This window comes from Chinchilla lanigera, unplaced genomic scaffold (assembly GCF_000276665.1).
Source record: "Chinchilla lanigera isolate Chin_1 unplaced genomic scaffold, ChiLan1.0 scaffold00018, whole genome shotgun sequence".
Taxonomy (NCBI): Eukaryota; Metazoa; Chordata; class Mammalia; order Rodentia; family Chinchillidae; genus Chinchilla; species Chinchilla lanigera.
Window position 1 is genome coordinate 28,009,973 of NW_004955419.1, and position 14,198 is coordinate 28,024,170.

The 14,198-nt window shown below is 45.8% G+C and overlaps 1 protein-coding gene across 4 annotated transcripts in view; it reads right to left on the reverse strand.

Annotated features, from left to right (window-relative positions):
• Ccdc180 (coiled-coil domain containing 180) overlaps positions 1 to 14,198 on the reverse strand; it is a 64,083-nt gene that overhangs the window by 7,910 nt on the left and 41,975 nt on the right. For 3 of the 4 annotated variants that reach the window (XM_005382852.2, XM_005382853.2, XM_013513250.1), the window contains exons 25-32: positions 13,801 to 13,899; positions 11,948 to 12,067; positions 9,755 to 9,924; positions 9,455 to 9,501; positions 9,261 to 9,336; positions 7,633 to 7,710; positions 3,029 to 3,095; positions 2,133 to 2,274 (exon numbers count right to left, since the gene is read on the reverse strand). In XM_005382852.2, the coding sequence (XP_005382909.1) occupies positions 2,133 to 2,274; positions 3,029 to 3,095; positions 7,633 to 7,710; positions 9,261 to 9,336; positions 9,455 to 9,501; positions 9,755 to 9,924; positions 11,948 to 12,067; positions 13,801 to 13,899 (799 nt within the window). Of the gene's footprint in view, positions 1 to 814; positions 877 to 2,132; positions 2,275 to 3,028; positions 3,096 to 7,632; positions 7,711 to 9,260; positions 9,337 to 9,454; positions 9,502 to 9,754; positions 9,925 to 11,947; positions 12,068 to 13,800; positions 13,900 to 14,198 lie in introns of those variants that run through there. The other variant, XM_013513251.1, reaches the window with a different exon arrangement.

Sequence of the window (14,198 nt, forward strand, 5' to 3'; positions counted from 1 at the left end):
CATTTGGACAATCCACAAACAATTGAATTCATACTTAAGTAAGTGTGAATTCAGGTTTGGAAGCAACATAAGAGATGACTCATAGTTCTGGATTCCCACTGGAGCCCTCCCCCACCCACCCCCATTATCTAGTAACAAGGTTTTTTTTTTTTTAATAAGATAGTTTCCTCATTGTTAAAAGGAGGAGCTTGGTTTATATATCCTTCTCTTTACTTTGTGCTTGGAGCCCTGTGAGGTTCCAACTTTATGTGGAACTTTCCACCTTGAGTGGAGTTAGCAAATGCATTTAGAGCAGTAACCAATTTATCATCCAGATAAATTTTCACTCATGTTTTGGTTTTTGTGTGTTTTCTATTTTACAACTAGCTCAGCTATGAATTAAAAAAAAATATTATCTCTAAAATATTTTTTCCAGCATTTTACATATTGTCAGTAGTGGCAAATTAAAGATACGCAAGTCTTCCCTCATGGAGAATTATCAGTCTGCCAGAGAGAGAGAGAGAGATCTCATCTGCAGCATTTTCCAAGCCCATTTGACAATGGGACTGTTGTTTTGAGGACAGTCATGTAGGATAGGATCTCTCAGAGCTCACTTGGGGAAAGTTTAAGCTAGAGAGATAAACATTGTAGTTTCAATTCCAGTCAGTCTACAGCCACAGAAATGACAGCTACTGCTGATCATTCATTCCCTGTGCATGCAAATCCACGCAAAGGATTAATCCTCATAAAAAGCTTTCCATGGTAGATGTTGTTACTATCTCCCATTTATAGACAAGGCAATTGAGCCTCAGGGAAGTGAGATCACATGGCAAAGTCGTACTTTTGGCCCCAGGCCTGACTTTCCTCAGTCTCTTCCTCCTTTTCCCCAGGCTGCCTCTGAAATGACAGAGCAGAGCACAGCAATGTAGTAGGTCAGCACCATGGAATATTATTCAGGAAGGAGGTACTGACTTAATCTACAACATGCACAAGCCTGAAAGCATTAGGCAATGTCTGAAAATGTCATAATAAAACCCATTATTTTGTACAATTAATATGTGCTAATACAAAATAAAAGAGTTCTTTGCAAATTGGTTTAATATGGATATAACTTGTAGAGTTATATTTGCTTAGTAGGACTGTACTGTCCCTGAGTGAAACTTCAATAAAAAATTTATAAATGTTTACACCATAAGTAAGAGAAAGAACTTGGGGTTTGTTCATTTGTTTGTTTTGATACTGGGAATAGAACTCAGGACCTTGTGCTTGCCAGGCAGGCGCTGTGCCACTGAGCTATATCCTTGGACCTAAAGAAATACTTTGAAAGGCCACTTGTTATGGTTTGGATAAGTGTCCCCCAAAGGTCAACATGTTGAAGTTCTGGTCTCCAGTTTGTGGCACTGCCAGGAAGTAATGGAAACTTTAAGAGGGGAGGCCGCTTAAAGATGGGAGGAGGTCAGTCATTGGTTTGTGTTCTTAAAAGGGGTCTTGGGCTTCTGGCCACTTCTTGGCTTTCTGTTTGTTTCCTGGCCACCAGGAGATGAGCAACTTTCTCTGCCAGTTGCTCCCACTGTGATGTTTGCCTCATCACAGGCCTAAAAGCAATGGACTAAAACCATAAGCCATAATAAGCCTTTCCTCTTGGAAAAAAATTATGCAAAACTGAAGAAGCCAGTCACAAAAGGCCATGTGAGTCCATTCACCCGATAGTACAGAAAGAGGAAAACCACAGAGCATGAAGTGGATTGTTGGCATGTAGGGCTGGGAGGGGCTGAGATGAAGGTTTTAAGACTGACAGTGGTGATGACTGCAACACCGTAAATAGACTAAAAAAACTCTGAAGTGTGCATGACACAGGTGAATTGTAAGACAAGAAAATATTTCCACAGAATTGTAAAAAATAACTATGGAAGGAATGTAATGTTTTCAGTGGTACAGATCACAACATTTCTCAAGGAAAGTAAACTTTTCTGCATTGGTTTTCTCCAGTTAACTCTAACCACTGCTTCTATCTAATTCTAAGAGATCATCTTTTCACAAGGAGGCTCCTGTGCCTCCCAGGGACCTCATCTGACATGGGATGAAGGCCAAGCACAGTCTCTGGGTTTGTGCCCCACCTGTGTCCCACCTGCCAGCCTGCCAAACACACATACCCATGAGGCAGGAGTTGTGGTATTCATCTGTCTGACTCTGGTACTCCAGGATCTTCTTACAGATGTGGTCAGTACACTGGTCCAAATTCTCATACATGCAGTCAGGCCTGGTGACTGGATGCTTCTCTCTGCGGTAAAAGTCCTGCCATAGAGGAGAGAGCATGCTTGGGTGAGGACCCTCTCCATGGGACTCTACCCTTGGCACCTGGATCCACTCACCCACTTTCATCTCAAAACTTTCTAGTCTTTGCTCATGTTCCCCCTCTGGCCTTTCACTTCCTGTCTCCTAGATAGGGCCCACCTCGTGGGTCTTCGTTACTTGTTGAATGAATGACAAATCCTACTTATCCTTCAAGATCCAAATCAATGGAATCTCAAACTGTGACTAGGCTGGGAGCCTACTAGGAAGCACCATACTGGGCACAGACCACGGGCCAAAGAGATGGACAAGGGTGCCCAGCTCTATGGAAGGTAGCAGAAGGCACCAGTGCTATGTATGGTATGCTGGAGCATATGCCGGCCGGGGGCCACTTCCTGGCAGCCCCACCTGTCTCCCTGTGCCCCACCATGATCACTGGTCTCCTGCTAGGTCCTGGGCACCTTGGGAACAGAGGCCAAGTTTGTTCCTCCTGGTATGCCCAGTACTTGATAAGCAAATAGTGTCCAAGATATGTTTGGGAACTGCCTAAATACACAATTAAATGCTGAATGCATGAGGGTAGGTTTCTAGGAAAAGAAAAAATCACAGAAGGTGACAGAAGCTGAGGAGGTCAGAAGAAGGTGAAATCATTTCTTGTCATTTACTCCCAAGTAGCCATGATCAATAGACTGCAGAAGGCAGAGGCAGCTGGGATGTGCTTCAGCGTGGGTCCGGGTCCATGGGCAGTAGATCTTACCTCTGCAGCAGACAGCAGGCGCTCATTACTTTCCCAAAGGAGGGTCAGGATGGTCCCTTTAAAGTCTCTGTAACACAAAGGAAGCAGATCCCTAATGGGCCTTGTCTAAATACGCCAACATGAACACAACCAAACAGAACATTCTAAGTACTGTTTGGCCCATGTCATCCTTTATAATTACTTATTACTGCCCCAGGTCTGTGCACACAGATTCCGCTGCAAAAAGAGGCTGCAAACTTTCTTCTTGGTCATATCTAGATTCCAGCTCAGTGCTAATTCTTGACTACCTAATACTTCCAGAATGCTCCTCAGCTTTATAGCCCTCTACGCAGATCTGGGATTAATTTTTCAATCATGATCATCATCCATCTCTTTAAGCTGATTGTAAACTCCACCAGGTGTTTAAAATATGAACTGGGAGGTCATTAGGCTGAAACAGCTCCGCTATATAAGGTTCCTACATAAACAAAAAGCAAACAAACTCAGAATGAATGTTATATTCTAGGAAAACAAAATTTAAACTTAACTGATAAGAAATAGCTAGCTAACCCCTAGCTAGAGACTTTCCACTTTAGCTAATCCAAGTTTTCTTTGTCTTGTTTTAGCAAACTCCTTGTAAAAGTTTTTTGCTGGTACTATATTCCCTGGCAGAGGCCTAAACTGCTTATCATCTGACAATGACCCTTTCGTGAACTGCTGTCTGCTCAAACTTGTTAACACTTTAATGTGTCTGAGTTCATTTTCTAACACAGGATATGGTTTTTATGTGTCTGTTTTTGCTCACCATGCAATCTCTAGCCAAGTGCAGGGCCTGGACCTGTTAGTGCCTCAGTATTGGTTGAAAGAAGAATGACCGCTTATAAACAGTGATCAAGTGAGCAGGACTTCCTTTAGAAGCAAACATCCTCCTGCTTGCTCTGGCCCTGTCGCCCATGGTGCACATCCCAGGGATGTGTAAGAAGATTTCTGCAGACCCAAGGGACATTCCTTCCCAGTTAGGTCAAACATTTTGAAATCAAGAATGAGATAAAGTAAAGATATGTTCAAATTGCATGTAGTGTCAGGGCACTTGGTATTTCGCTCTCTGTATAAAGTGTCACAGTGACTATATGCATACATCATGTTTGCCACTTTCTAAATTGCATGTGTATAGGTCACTTGGTGTTTCATTTTTAAATTCATGTATCATACTCAAAGAAAATTAACACAAACATTTTAATGTATTTTTCTGCTGATTTTATAAATAAAATCAGCCATAATTAGGTGTATGTGATTTTACATTATGCTCTGTTCACTTATTGAGTGGTAAGTGTTCCCTATATTGTGGATAATATCTTAAATTACTGTGAAGCACCATCAAGTATACATGTGTCACAGTTTACAAGGCTCTAATTTTGGACTTTTTAGGGTTTTTCCCATTTTCAACTGGCATAAAAAGTATTGCATGGAACATATTTGTGCAAGAAGTTTTTCTTCACAGTGGGATGATTCCCTTGGTAGAAATACCTGAAGAGCTGCAAAAAGGCATAATTGTAGGGTGTAATGGCTTATGTCTAGATGTCCCCTCAGAGTCTCCTGTGGACACAAGTGGGGCTTTTTAGAGGTGGCTGGATTTAGGATGTATGAAGCTGAGATGAAGCTTTTGTGATTACTAAATTAGTCCAATGATTGGTTTGGCATAATTCTGGGTGTGGATAATGGGAAAGTCCACCTTGGGTGTGGGTGGCACCACCCAAAGGACAGGTAGCCTGGAAGTGATAAAAGGGAACAGCAGGCTGCTGCTGCTGCTGCTTCTTTGCTATTTTATTGCTTTACTGCCTTCTGCTTACTGAACTGTTTCTCCCATGTAATTCCCTTCTGCCAGGGCGCCTTGCCTTGGAGCTAGCCAGCTATAGACTGAAGCCTCTACAAATCATTGCCTAAATAAACCTTTCCTTCTTTAACTTTGGGTTTGTCTCAGCAACAAGAAAAGTAACGAAGACATAGGGTTTTCATTAGACCTTGCCAAATTGCTTTCTGGAAAGATAGCATGCTGTTGACTCCCACCTCTCAGTGAATGGGACAGACCATCTCCAACCTCCACCCCAAACTGGTAGTGTAATGGTTGATACATTTGTCAACATGAGGACTCTAGAGGCTTGACTAAGTAACTCAGCAGTTCTGCATCCTGGGGTGAAAAGGACGTGCCCTTCCTGCTCTAGGATGTTCATTGTGTCAATGTGAGAAATTTAGAAGGTTAAATGAGTGACTGAGCAGGGGGTCAGGGTCCCTACTTTGTATTCATCCTGAGCCTGTGCAAGAGGAGGGCATGGAGATGATGTGAGTGCTACATGGCCCTGGGCACGGCGAGCCTGCCTATAATGTAAGGGAGGAAAAGAGGCTTGTTCCTCCCTTTTGCTCTTGCTGCTTTTTTTGTCTTGTGCCTCCTGGAAGTGTTGCCCCTGTGCCTTGCCACTTTGCCTTGGAGCCAGCTGATTATAGACTGAAACCTCCACAAACTGTAAGCTAAATAAAACCCTTCCTTCCTTAATTCTGGGCACTGAGTATTTTGTCTCAGCAATGAGAGAAAAGTAACCAAGACAGGCAGTTTCTACAAAAATCTGTTTATGTGTTGGTTAATCTCAGGTGAAGTATGGAGTGGACCTGCTGCTCCTCATCCATTTCTTTGTATTCCACTGAGGTTGAGGTTTCCCTCACATGTTTATTTCCGCTTGTGCTTCTTCCTTTGTGCCTGGTCTATTCAAACCTCTTCTTGCCCTCTACTGAGTTCTCAAGCTTTCTTTAGCAAGTAACCTGGGGGCAAGAGAAAGGCTAATGTATTTATTTTCCTTTTTCTATAAATTTACCATATTTCAAGATGTCTACTAGTGCTTCTCACGGTGACCTCTGTATTACTGAAGGGAGGCCAGTTTGGGACCCATGAGAACTCACTGGTTTTTTTCCACTACTATAAGAGAAGAGTTCTCTCTTACCCACTGTACAGATGCAAAGATTGAGGCTTGAGGAGAAGTCACTTACCTAGGGGCCCAATGTGGTGATACAAATAGGATTAGTCTGATTCTCTTTCCTGAGCAATTAACCACTGCACTAAGTCAGGACAGTTTCTCCTTTCTCAGATACTTAATAAATGCTTGATTAATTTTATTTCTATTTAGCCTATGACGGTTTTTTAAAAAAATCACTAAAAGACTGTGTTACATTTCTATTATGAAATCTATTTGGTCATACAAAAGGATGCATTATTGACACGTGACAATTTGGATGGATCTTGTTATGGTTTGAATGTGTCCTCTGAAGTTCATATGTTAGAAACTTAACCCCCAATGCAAAATATTGAGAGATAGACCTTTAAGAGGAGTGGGTTCCTGATAAAAGGATGAATTCAACCTTCTTTCTTTCTCTCTCTCCCTCACTCCCCTTAACCTCTCCTTTCTCTCCTGCTCTGCTCAGTGATCTTTCACCTCTCCTCATGGGATGATGCATCAAGAAAGTCCTCATCATATGCTGGCACCTTGACCTTGTACTTCCCAGTCTCCACACTGTAAAGTAAATCTTTGCTCTTTGTAAAGTATCCAGTCTCAGGTATTCTGTTATAGCAGTGCAGGTGCACTAAGACAGGTTGTAAGGTCATTATGCTGAGTACAAAAGGCTGCTCTGAATAAAGGACAAATGCTCCATGAATCCATTTGTATAATATTATCCAAGTGACAAAATTATAGGGATGGAAAGAGGATTCCTGGCTTCATAGGTAGGGAGTGGCATATAAATGGGTAACATGAGGGAGATCTTTGTAGGGACAGAACAGTTCTGTATCTTAACTGTGGTGGTAATATTGGGAGTCTGCACATGATAAAATGACAAGGAGCTGCAGAAAACAGACAGTCAGGGTCTTCATGGTGCAGAGTGTCTTTGGTGTGTGGGCTGAAGGTGTGTCTAGCTGATGACCTGCAGGCAGGCAACTCCTAGGTTTCCTAGTGGAGCAGCTGTGCACAGTAAGGCATGGTTCCCAGCTCCAGAGAGCAGACCTGGGCAAAAGGGCTGACAAGAGGTGCTATATGTAGGGTCCCTGGTTAGGCAGAATGGGGACTCCACTGTGGAGCTCTGAGGATTTTTTTTTTTTTTTTTTGATACTTAGAATCGAACTCATGACCTCAGGCTTGCCTGGCAAGCGCTTATGCCGCTGAGTTACATCCCCGGCCCTTTTCTCTAAGGCTTTTAATTTTCTGAACTTGACATTTTGCTAGTTTGCTTGAAATGAAACTATACCAAGCAGACCAGGTTTTGTTTTAATCACTGAGAAGTGACAATGAAAGAAAATGAAGGTGAAGAGGGAAGCATTAGAAAAGCTACCCAAACCCCCAAACTTCAGAAGTGTCTGCTGTCCTACCACCAATGAAATGCTGGTGAAAGTGCTCTCAACAAACCCAGATGGGACGGGCCAAGACACACTGACCTTGACCCTTAACTGTCCCCTCCGTACCCTTTTCTTTATCGACCTCCCCATCCCCTTTCCCTTTCTCGATTTTCCTTTCAGCAGAGTCAGATCCTTCCCCACCGCCCCACACTGAAACTGTGCAGTTAAAGGGAAGTCCATCACCACTTACTCAGCCGGAGGAGGAGACTTTTCTCCAAGCAGCTGGTACCTTCTTTCCATTCTGGTGAGCTTGGGATGCCGTGTGATGCTGTGGGACAAAGATGTGTCAGTGCTCTGCAGTCTAGAGACAGAGGAAAGGCAGGTCTGTGCCTGTGGGAGTCCAGCCTGGAAAGGTGGAGGATGCTTCCTGCCTCCTCAATAGCCCTGAAGACAGCCTTCTCTTGGGGTGAAGGCTTTACGCTAATGTCCAACCAAGGCCACTGAGAGAGGGCAAAAGGCAGGGGTTCAGGCCTAGAAGTGTGCACCCTCCCTTTGCTATGGTGAGGACCCAAAGAAAAGCAAGTTGAGCCACAGGTAGTATCACCATAAAGATATGGTATGCCATTCAAACCTGAATTTTCTATGAGTAATGAGTAGTTTTTAGTATTAACTGTATCCTATATAGTATTTGGGACACACTAAGAAATTAAGTGTTATTGATTTGATATAAATTGAGTTGGGTACCTGTGGCAGCCCTAGTGACATGGATCAAGACAGGTTGAATATAGAAACAAACAATGCTGGGTCACCTATAAACAAACAGAACTCTGACTCACTGCCTGCAGCACACTGCCCAGGACTCTGGCCCCCTTGCTATGATAAGCAGCTCAAAGCCAGCCTGCTGAGAGTCAGGCTTACATATAAGAAATCAGATTGCTATTGCTAGTGACAGGACAGAAAGCTAATCAATATCTGCTATAGTAATTGCCAGGACTTGATAGTAAATGACAACTTTCCTAATATTTGTCCCTATGTCTAACTTAGGATCAACTAGAGAAAATCAGATGTGCACCCTAACCAGCCCGACAGGATGCCCCACTTTCAAAAGGCTGGCCCCCCACCAGCTCCCCCTTTCCACTGTAAGGTTCCTGCTCCATTGTCTTCCCTTGAATCCACCAAGGTGACAGCCTACTCCCATTTTGGTGGTGGCCAACTGCCTCCTTTGGTTAATAGCCTCTGCTTTACTCATTTGGTTGGTCTTTGTTCCTCTTGACATTGCACATAATACTGAGGTTCAAAAAGACCTTCAGCAGGTAAAGGGAGAGCAGGGCTCCCTTCACTTTCTCAAAAGCAGGTATTAAGACATGTCAACCAGGGCTTATAGAAGATCTAGGAAGTTGTGCAGCCACGAAGCGTCTGTTATTCAACTTCTATAAAGCCTTCAGGTGGGCCTAGTAACCAGAGCCTCCAGTCTAATGACCGATACAAAGCTCAGTGGATAGAGCAAATATCAGGGAACCAAAGCCCAAGACTCCTGTACGGCTGTGATGTTGCCTCAGGAACAAAAGCTCTGTGACACCAATTGTCTCCCTTTCTAACCACGTGCCCCCATGGGGTTGGTGGCAGGACTAATACCCACCTGCCCTGTCATGGACAACCACCCAACTCTCACATGCTCCCCCAGGTGGGAGACGTGTGTGGGTTACATCGTTCCCCAGGATGAGCTCAAGCATGACCAAAGCCAGCATCATATCAGCTTCTCCGGCACGGGATGCCAATGGAGTCCCAGAGCACCAGCACAGGTGGGGCATTCTGAGGTCAGAGTCCTCTCTGGCCTTTCTCTGGGGGGACAGACCTGGGTTCTGGGAAGATTTCTACCTTGCTGCTGAGGTAGAACTGGTGCTAGGCAAGGCCCTCTTCGTAGTGCTTTCTGCCCGGCAACGTCGCTTTAAGACTTTGGATGATAAGTGCCCAGGATGAGATCAGAAGACAGGAGGTAAGGATGGTCCACGACTACCGCCAGCTTCCCCACCACCAGCTGCTCCAAAGCCCACAAGTCTGCCTGCCTATACCTGTCCGGTCTTTATCACACTGGTGAAGTGATCTTGTGTTGGGAAATCTAAAACAAAAGAAAAAGGTATGAGATTTTCCAGTCATGAGTGACCACAAGGACAGGTCAGGCTGGCCCAGGCAGCAGTCCAGTTAGTCCTCAGTACTACCTGTATAGGTCCTGTCGTGAGCTCAGGTGTTCAGATGGAGAACCAAGGCTCTCAGAGGAGTAGCCCCTTGCCCAAGGTCACAGTCTCTCAGACTGGGCTCCCACGAGAGCCCCAGTATGTAGAATCCCCAAACCAGCCTTTGAAGGCACTCACTGCAGGATCATCTTGACCACCTCCACAGCAGGGTCTTCAATCATCAGCTTCCCCATGCGGCTCGGCTGTGCAAAGGACTCAGGGTTGACGAGGTCTACCTTGGCCTCCTCAAGGGTCTCTGAAGACATCTGATTGTCACTCTCTACCTCAGCGTCACTCAGGGCAGTGTCCTGTGGGCCAGGGAGAAGGGCCGAGTGTGTGTGGCCTGGTGCCAGGGAAGCAGCAGGCTGGCTCACACTCCACTGTTACCCTGTCCAAGCAGTGGTTGGTGGCGAGCAGCCTGGCCTCTTAGAGCTTCTGTTTTCTCTGCTATAAAATGGTAGTGCTCTTATCACTCCTAGAAGGCTGTTCATTCACTTATTCATGTCTTTAGAAACATTCATGCCTTATCTGAGTGTGTGCTGTCCACAAGGGTCTGTCTGTGTCTTAAGAGACACAGGCAGAGAGGCCACATGAGGTCCCTGTCCTCATGAAGCTTTCAACCTAGGCAGAAGAGACATTTATGCACTGTTTTGGTTGATACATTGTATCAACTTTGGAAGTTTAGAAGCTTAACTAAGTAACTCAGCAGTTCTACAGCCTAGGGGGTAGAGGACGTGCCTTGGTGGCTATTTATGCTCTAGGATGTTGTAATGGTTAATTCATTGCGTCAATTTGAGAAGTTTAGAAGTTTAACTAAGTGACTTAGTAGGGGGACAGGGTCCTCACCTGTAAACATCCTGAGCCTGTAAAAGAGGAGGGTGTGGAGATGGTGTGAGCTGTGAGTGCTACACCCACCTTACGGCAGGTTGCCTGCATACACTATAAGGGAAGAAAAGAGGCTTGCTCTTGTTGCTTTCGCTATCTTCTGCCACCACCATGAACTGTTGCTCCTCTGCCATACCACCCTGCCTTGGAGCCAGCTGATTATGGACTGAAACCTCCACAAACTGTGAGCTAAATAAACCTTTTGTTCTTTAACTTTGGGAGTCAGGTATTTTGTCTCAATAATGAGAGAAAAGTAATCAAGACATGCACATTTACACAAATAAATGTCCCCAAAATTGGGACAGTGTTATGAGGGAGAAGTTCTAGCATCTTCTGTGAGACTGAAGTGAGATCTGCGGAGCTGGCTTCCGAAGCACCTGGGTGGTGTTTTTGGCCAAATGGGTGAGGGGTGAAGGCTAAGCAAGTGGCCAATAGATCTTAGAGAAAGTGCCCACAGTGGCCACTTAGTTCAGCTGGCCCCTGTTTTATTCTTAATCTTTTCTTCTGCCAGCCCCTAGAAGGAAGAGCCTAGGCTGGACCATGGGAGCCTCTGTCTCTCAGGGTGCAAGACCAGAGGCAGATGGGTGGCTAGCGCAGGCTGCTTGGTGGGGAAGCCTCCCCATAGAAGGAAGGGCAGGCAGAGGGGGCCTGTGACAGCGGAGCTGGCAGTGATCCACCCCTGCAGCAGCCAGCTCTCAGGCCCTCCCTTCCAGTGGCTGAACATCTCACGTGGGCACAGTCCAGTGTCAGGGATGGGAGGAGGGGTGGATGGACAAACCCTTAAGTGGAGACTTCACCATGTGGTCTGCGGGTGTCACAGGAAGTGGGAAGTGCCCTGGGTTTGGGAGACTCATACGCAGTACACAGGGTAAGAGAAGTCTTGGCAGAAGTGATGTCAAACCTGGAGAAGAGAGCTGAAAGAGCCACTGACAAGACTACAGAAGCTGCTGTGTGTGTCTGGTTGAAGGGTTTGAACTTGACCCTGAGGGCAAAGGAATGATGTGGTCATTTGGGTGTTTTCCAATGTGTGGTCTAGTTGCGGCTTCAGGGAATGGACCACAAGGAATAGGAGAGGACACAGGCAGCCAGATGGGCAAGAGATGGAGGCTTGGAAGAAACAGTAAAGTGGGATGGGAGAGGCTGGTGGCTGCTCGTGGGTACAGGTGGGAAGGATGAGGCTGAGCCGGGGCTGAGAGCCTGTGCACAGGCTGACCTGAGGGCCACGATGAGATGAGGTGGTGGTGCTAGGAGGTGATGGGTCTTCTATGAGACCAGTGCAGGGAGGGGCACCACTTGGGACCTGAGCTCAGATCTGACTCCACAGCTGTGATCTTTCCATGGCATCCCAGGAGGCCTGATTCCAGTAGAGGCCTGGGAGTCTCCTCTTCCTTTAGGCTGTACTGAGGCCAGCAGATCTCCTTTTCCCTGCCCTGCCCCATTCCTTACCTTATAGACCTCATGAGTCATAGACACCGTGTCCAGGCTGCAGTTGAGGTACTTAATCCTCTGGTTCAGTTTTTCTTTCCAAGTTCTGACACAGCCCAGGAGATCTTCTGTGGTCACCACCTAGTGGGAACATGGAGGAAGAAAGCCCCAGGGATACTTCCAAGGATACTGTAGAATAGGGCCTGGTCTGGTGAGGATGTCTCTTGGGTGCAGGAGGGCCCCAAGGGAGTGGGGAATGCTGGGCTGGCTCTCTCAGGCAGCTGCACTAGGGCTGTGGATCCTTCACTGGCCAGGGCATGGGAAGTTCTGTTCCTGGTTCTATGGGTTCAACTCTGGACAAGTGACATAAGCTTGCTTCACTCAGTCACTTTATCTAAACATAGGAGCAGGGAATGTTTCCTAGGATCTCCTTCAGCTCCATTACTGGGTGTTTAGAAGGAAACACTTGGTGCGGGTGGCAAGAATGTGTAGGACCGTGTAGCCTGGTAGACTGCCTGTTGCCATGGCAACATCTTCTTGGAGCAGCACCCCACAGGTGCACAAGGACGCACCCTCGACCATCTTCACCCTCACTACATATCCAAGGCATCGTTACTGTTTCCTAACCACTGTTCTGCAGACTGTAAACCAGTCTCCTCCAGCAACACAGCAACCTGCACACCCAAGCTCACACTGTCTCCGCTTGCCCAGGAGGCCAGGCAAGCCTCTGGAATCCACCCAACACATTGATGGAGAGGACAGATCAGGTTTGGAAGGGGAGAGAATGTGACAGACCTAACAGTTCTGTGTCAGAGAGCCTGCCCTAAGGAGCCTGTTGGAAGATCACAGTGCGTTAACCAGTTTTGTCTAGTCTTCAGCAGGTGGCCTCATAAAGGAGACCAGGGAAGTAATGGGCAAACTATAGGAACCACCTTTCCTCTGCACATCCATGTGGAAGTGCAGTCAGCTCAGCAGATGTACAGAAATGTGCAGGAATGTGCACAACAGGTTTGAGAGTGCCTCTGTAGAAAATGAGAATAAGCATTTATTCTGTACTTTATGTTTAGTGGATGCTGAAAGTTTTCTTGAGAATCATGCATTACTATACAAGAATTAGCAATAAAGAAAGAAAAGTAAATGTCTTCTCAGTGCTAACAACAGTGGAGCTGAAACTCCGTCTACTGAGATGGACAAAAAAAGGTGGAACAAAGTGAGCAGGAAGCCTCCCATTCTGGACTGTCAGGCTGGGGCCTCTGGTTTTGGAGACACGTGGGTGGGCAGCAAAGGTAAACCCAGGGCACATGTGGAACAGGAGGGGCAGAGATGTGCACTTGTGGCAGAACAAGCTGGTAGGTATCTAGAGGCTCGCTGTGCTGATCAGGGAGCTGGGGACATTTAGAACCACATTCCTGCCAAACTTTTCTCCAATTCTGACTTTTCATGGCTTAGACACATAAAAGCAGTTGATGAGCTGTGATCAAAGGAAGCAGGTGAAAAGTCAAACAAGAAGTGGCTGTTGGGAAGGCAGAGCCTTGCTTCCACCATTCATCCAAGGCTAAGATCTCAGTCCAGCAAGGGATGCCTGGTGACATCACAGGAGAAGAGGCCCAGCAAGCTGGACATAGACCCCCACCTTACTGGACTCTAAATGCTTCCCTGGGGTTAAGGGGTTGGTGAGATTGTTGCATTCTTTTTTCTTCTTTCCTTCATTCTGCTGAGTAAAACAGGGTGTAAATAAGTAGGAGACCTCAGGGACACACCAGCCTCCATGTATGCTGGAGAAATCCTGTATCCAGATGTAAATTTATTTCAAGGTTATGATTCTAGCATGACATATGTTGACTATTTGCATGCAGAACCTAGAGAACACTCACAGTCTTATCTCCTCTTGGATATCTACAAGCTTCAATCTTGCGCTGGAGTTCTTCCAGAGAAGAATTTAATCCCTCTGTCTGTAAGTTGGATTTTGCCACCTAGAAAACCAGAGGCCCCGAAAGTTTGTTTCTAGAATATATATATCTTGTGACCAGGTTAAAGGTCCTACAAAGCATCAGAGAAAATAAAGAATAAAAAAATAAAATCAGGGAGTAAAATACAGTTATACCAGAAACTAGATCAATACACATTTAAAAAATTTTTTACTATAAAATAGGTCTGGTTTAAATGAAACTGGCCCCCCAGAGTGTGCTCAGATGCATAATAACCACCAGAAGGTATAATGAGCTTTACACCATCCATGCTCGGACCAAGATGACAACTCTCAGGAGGCTCT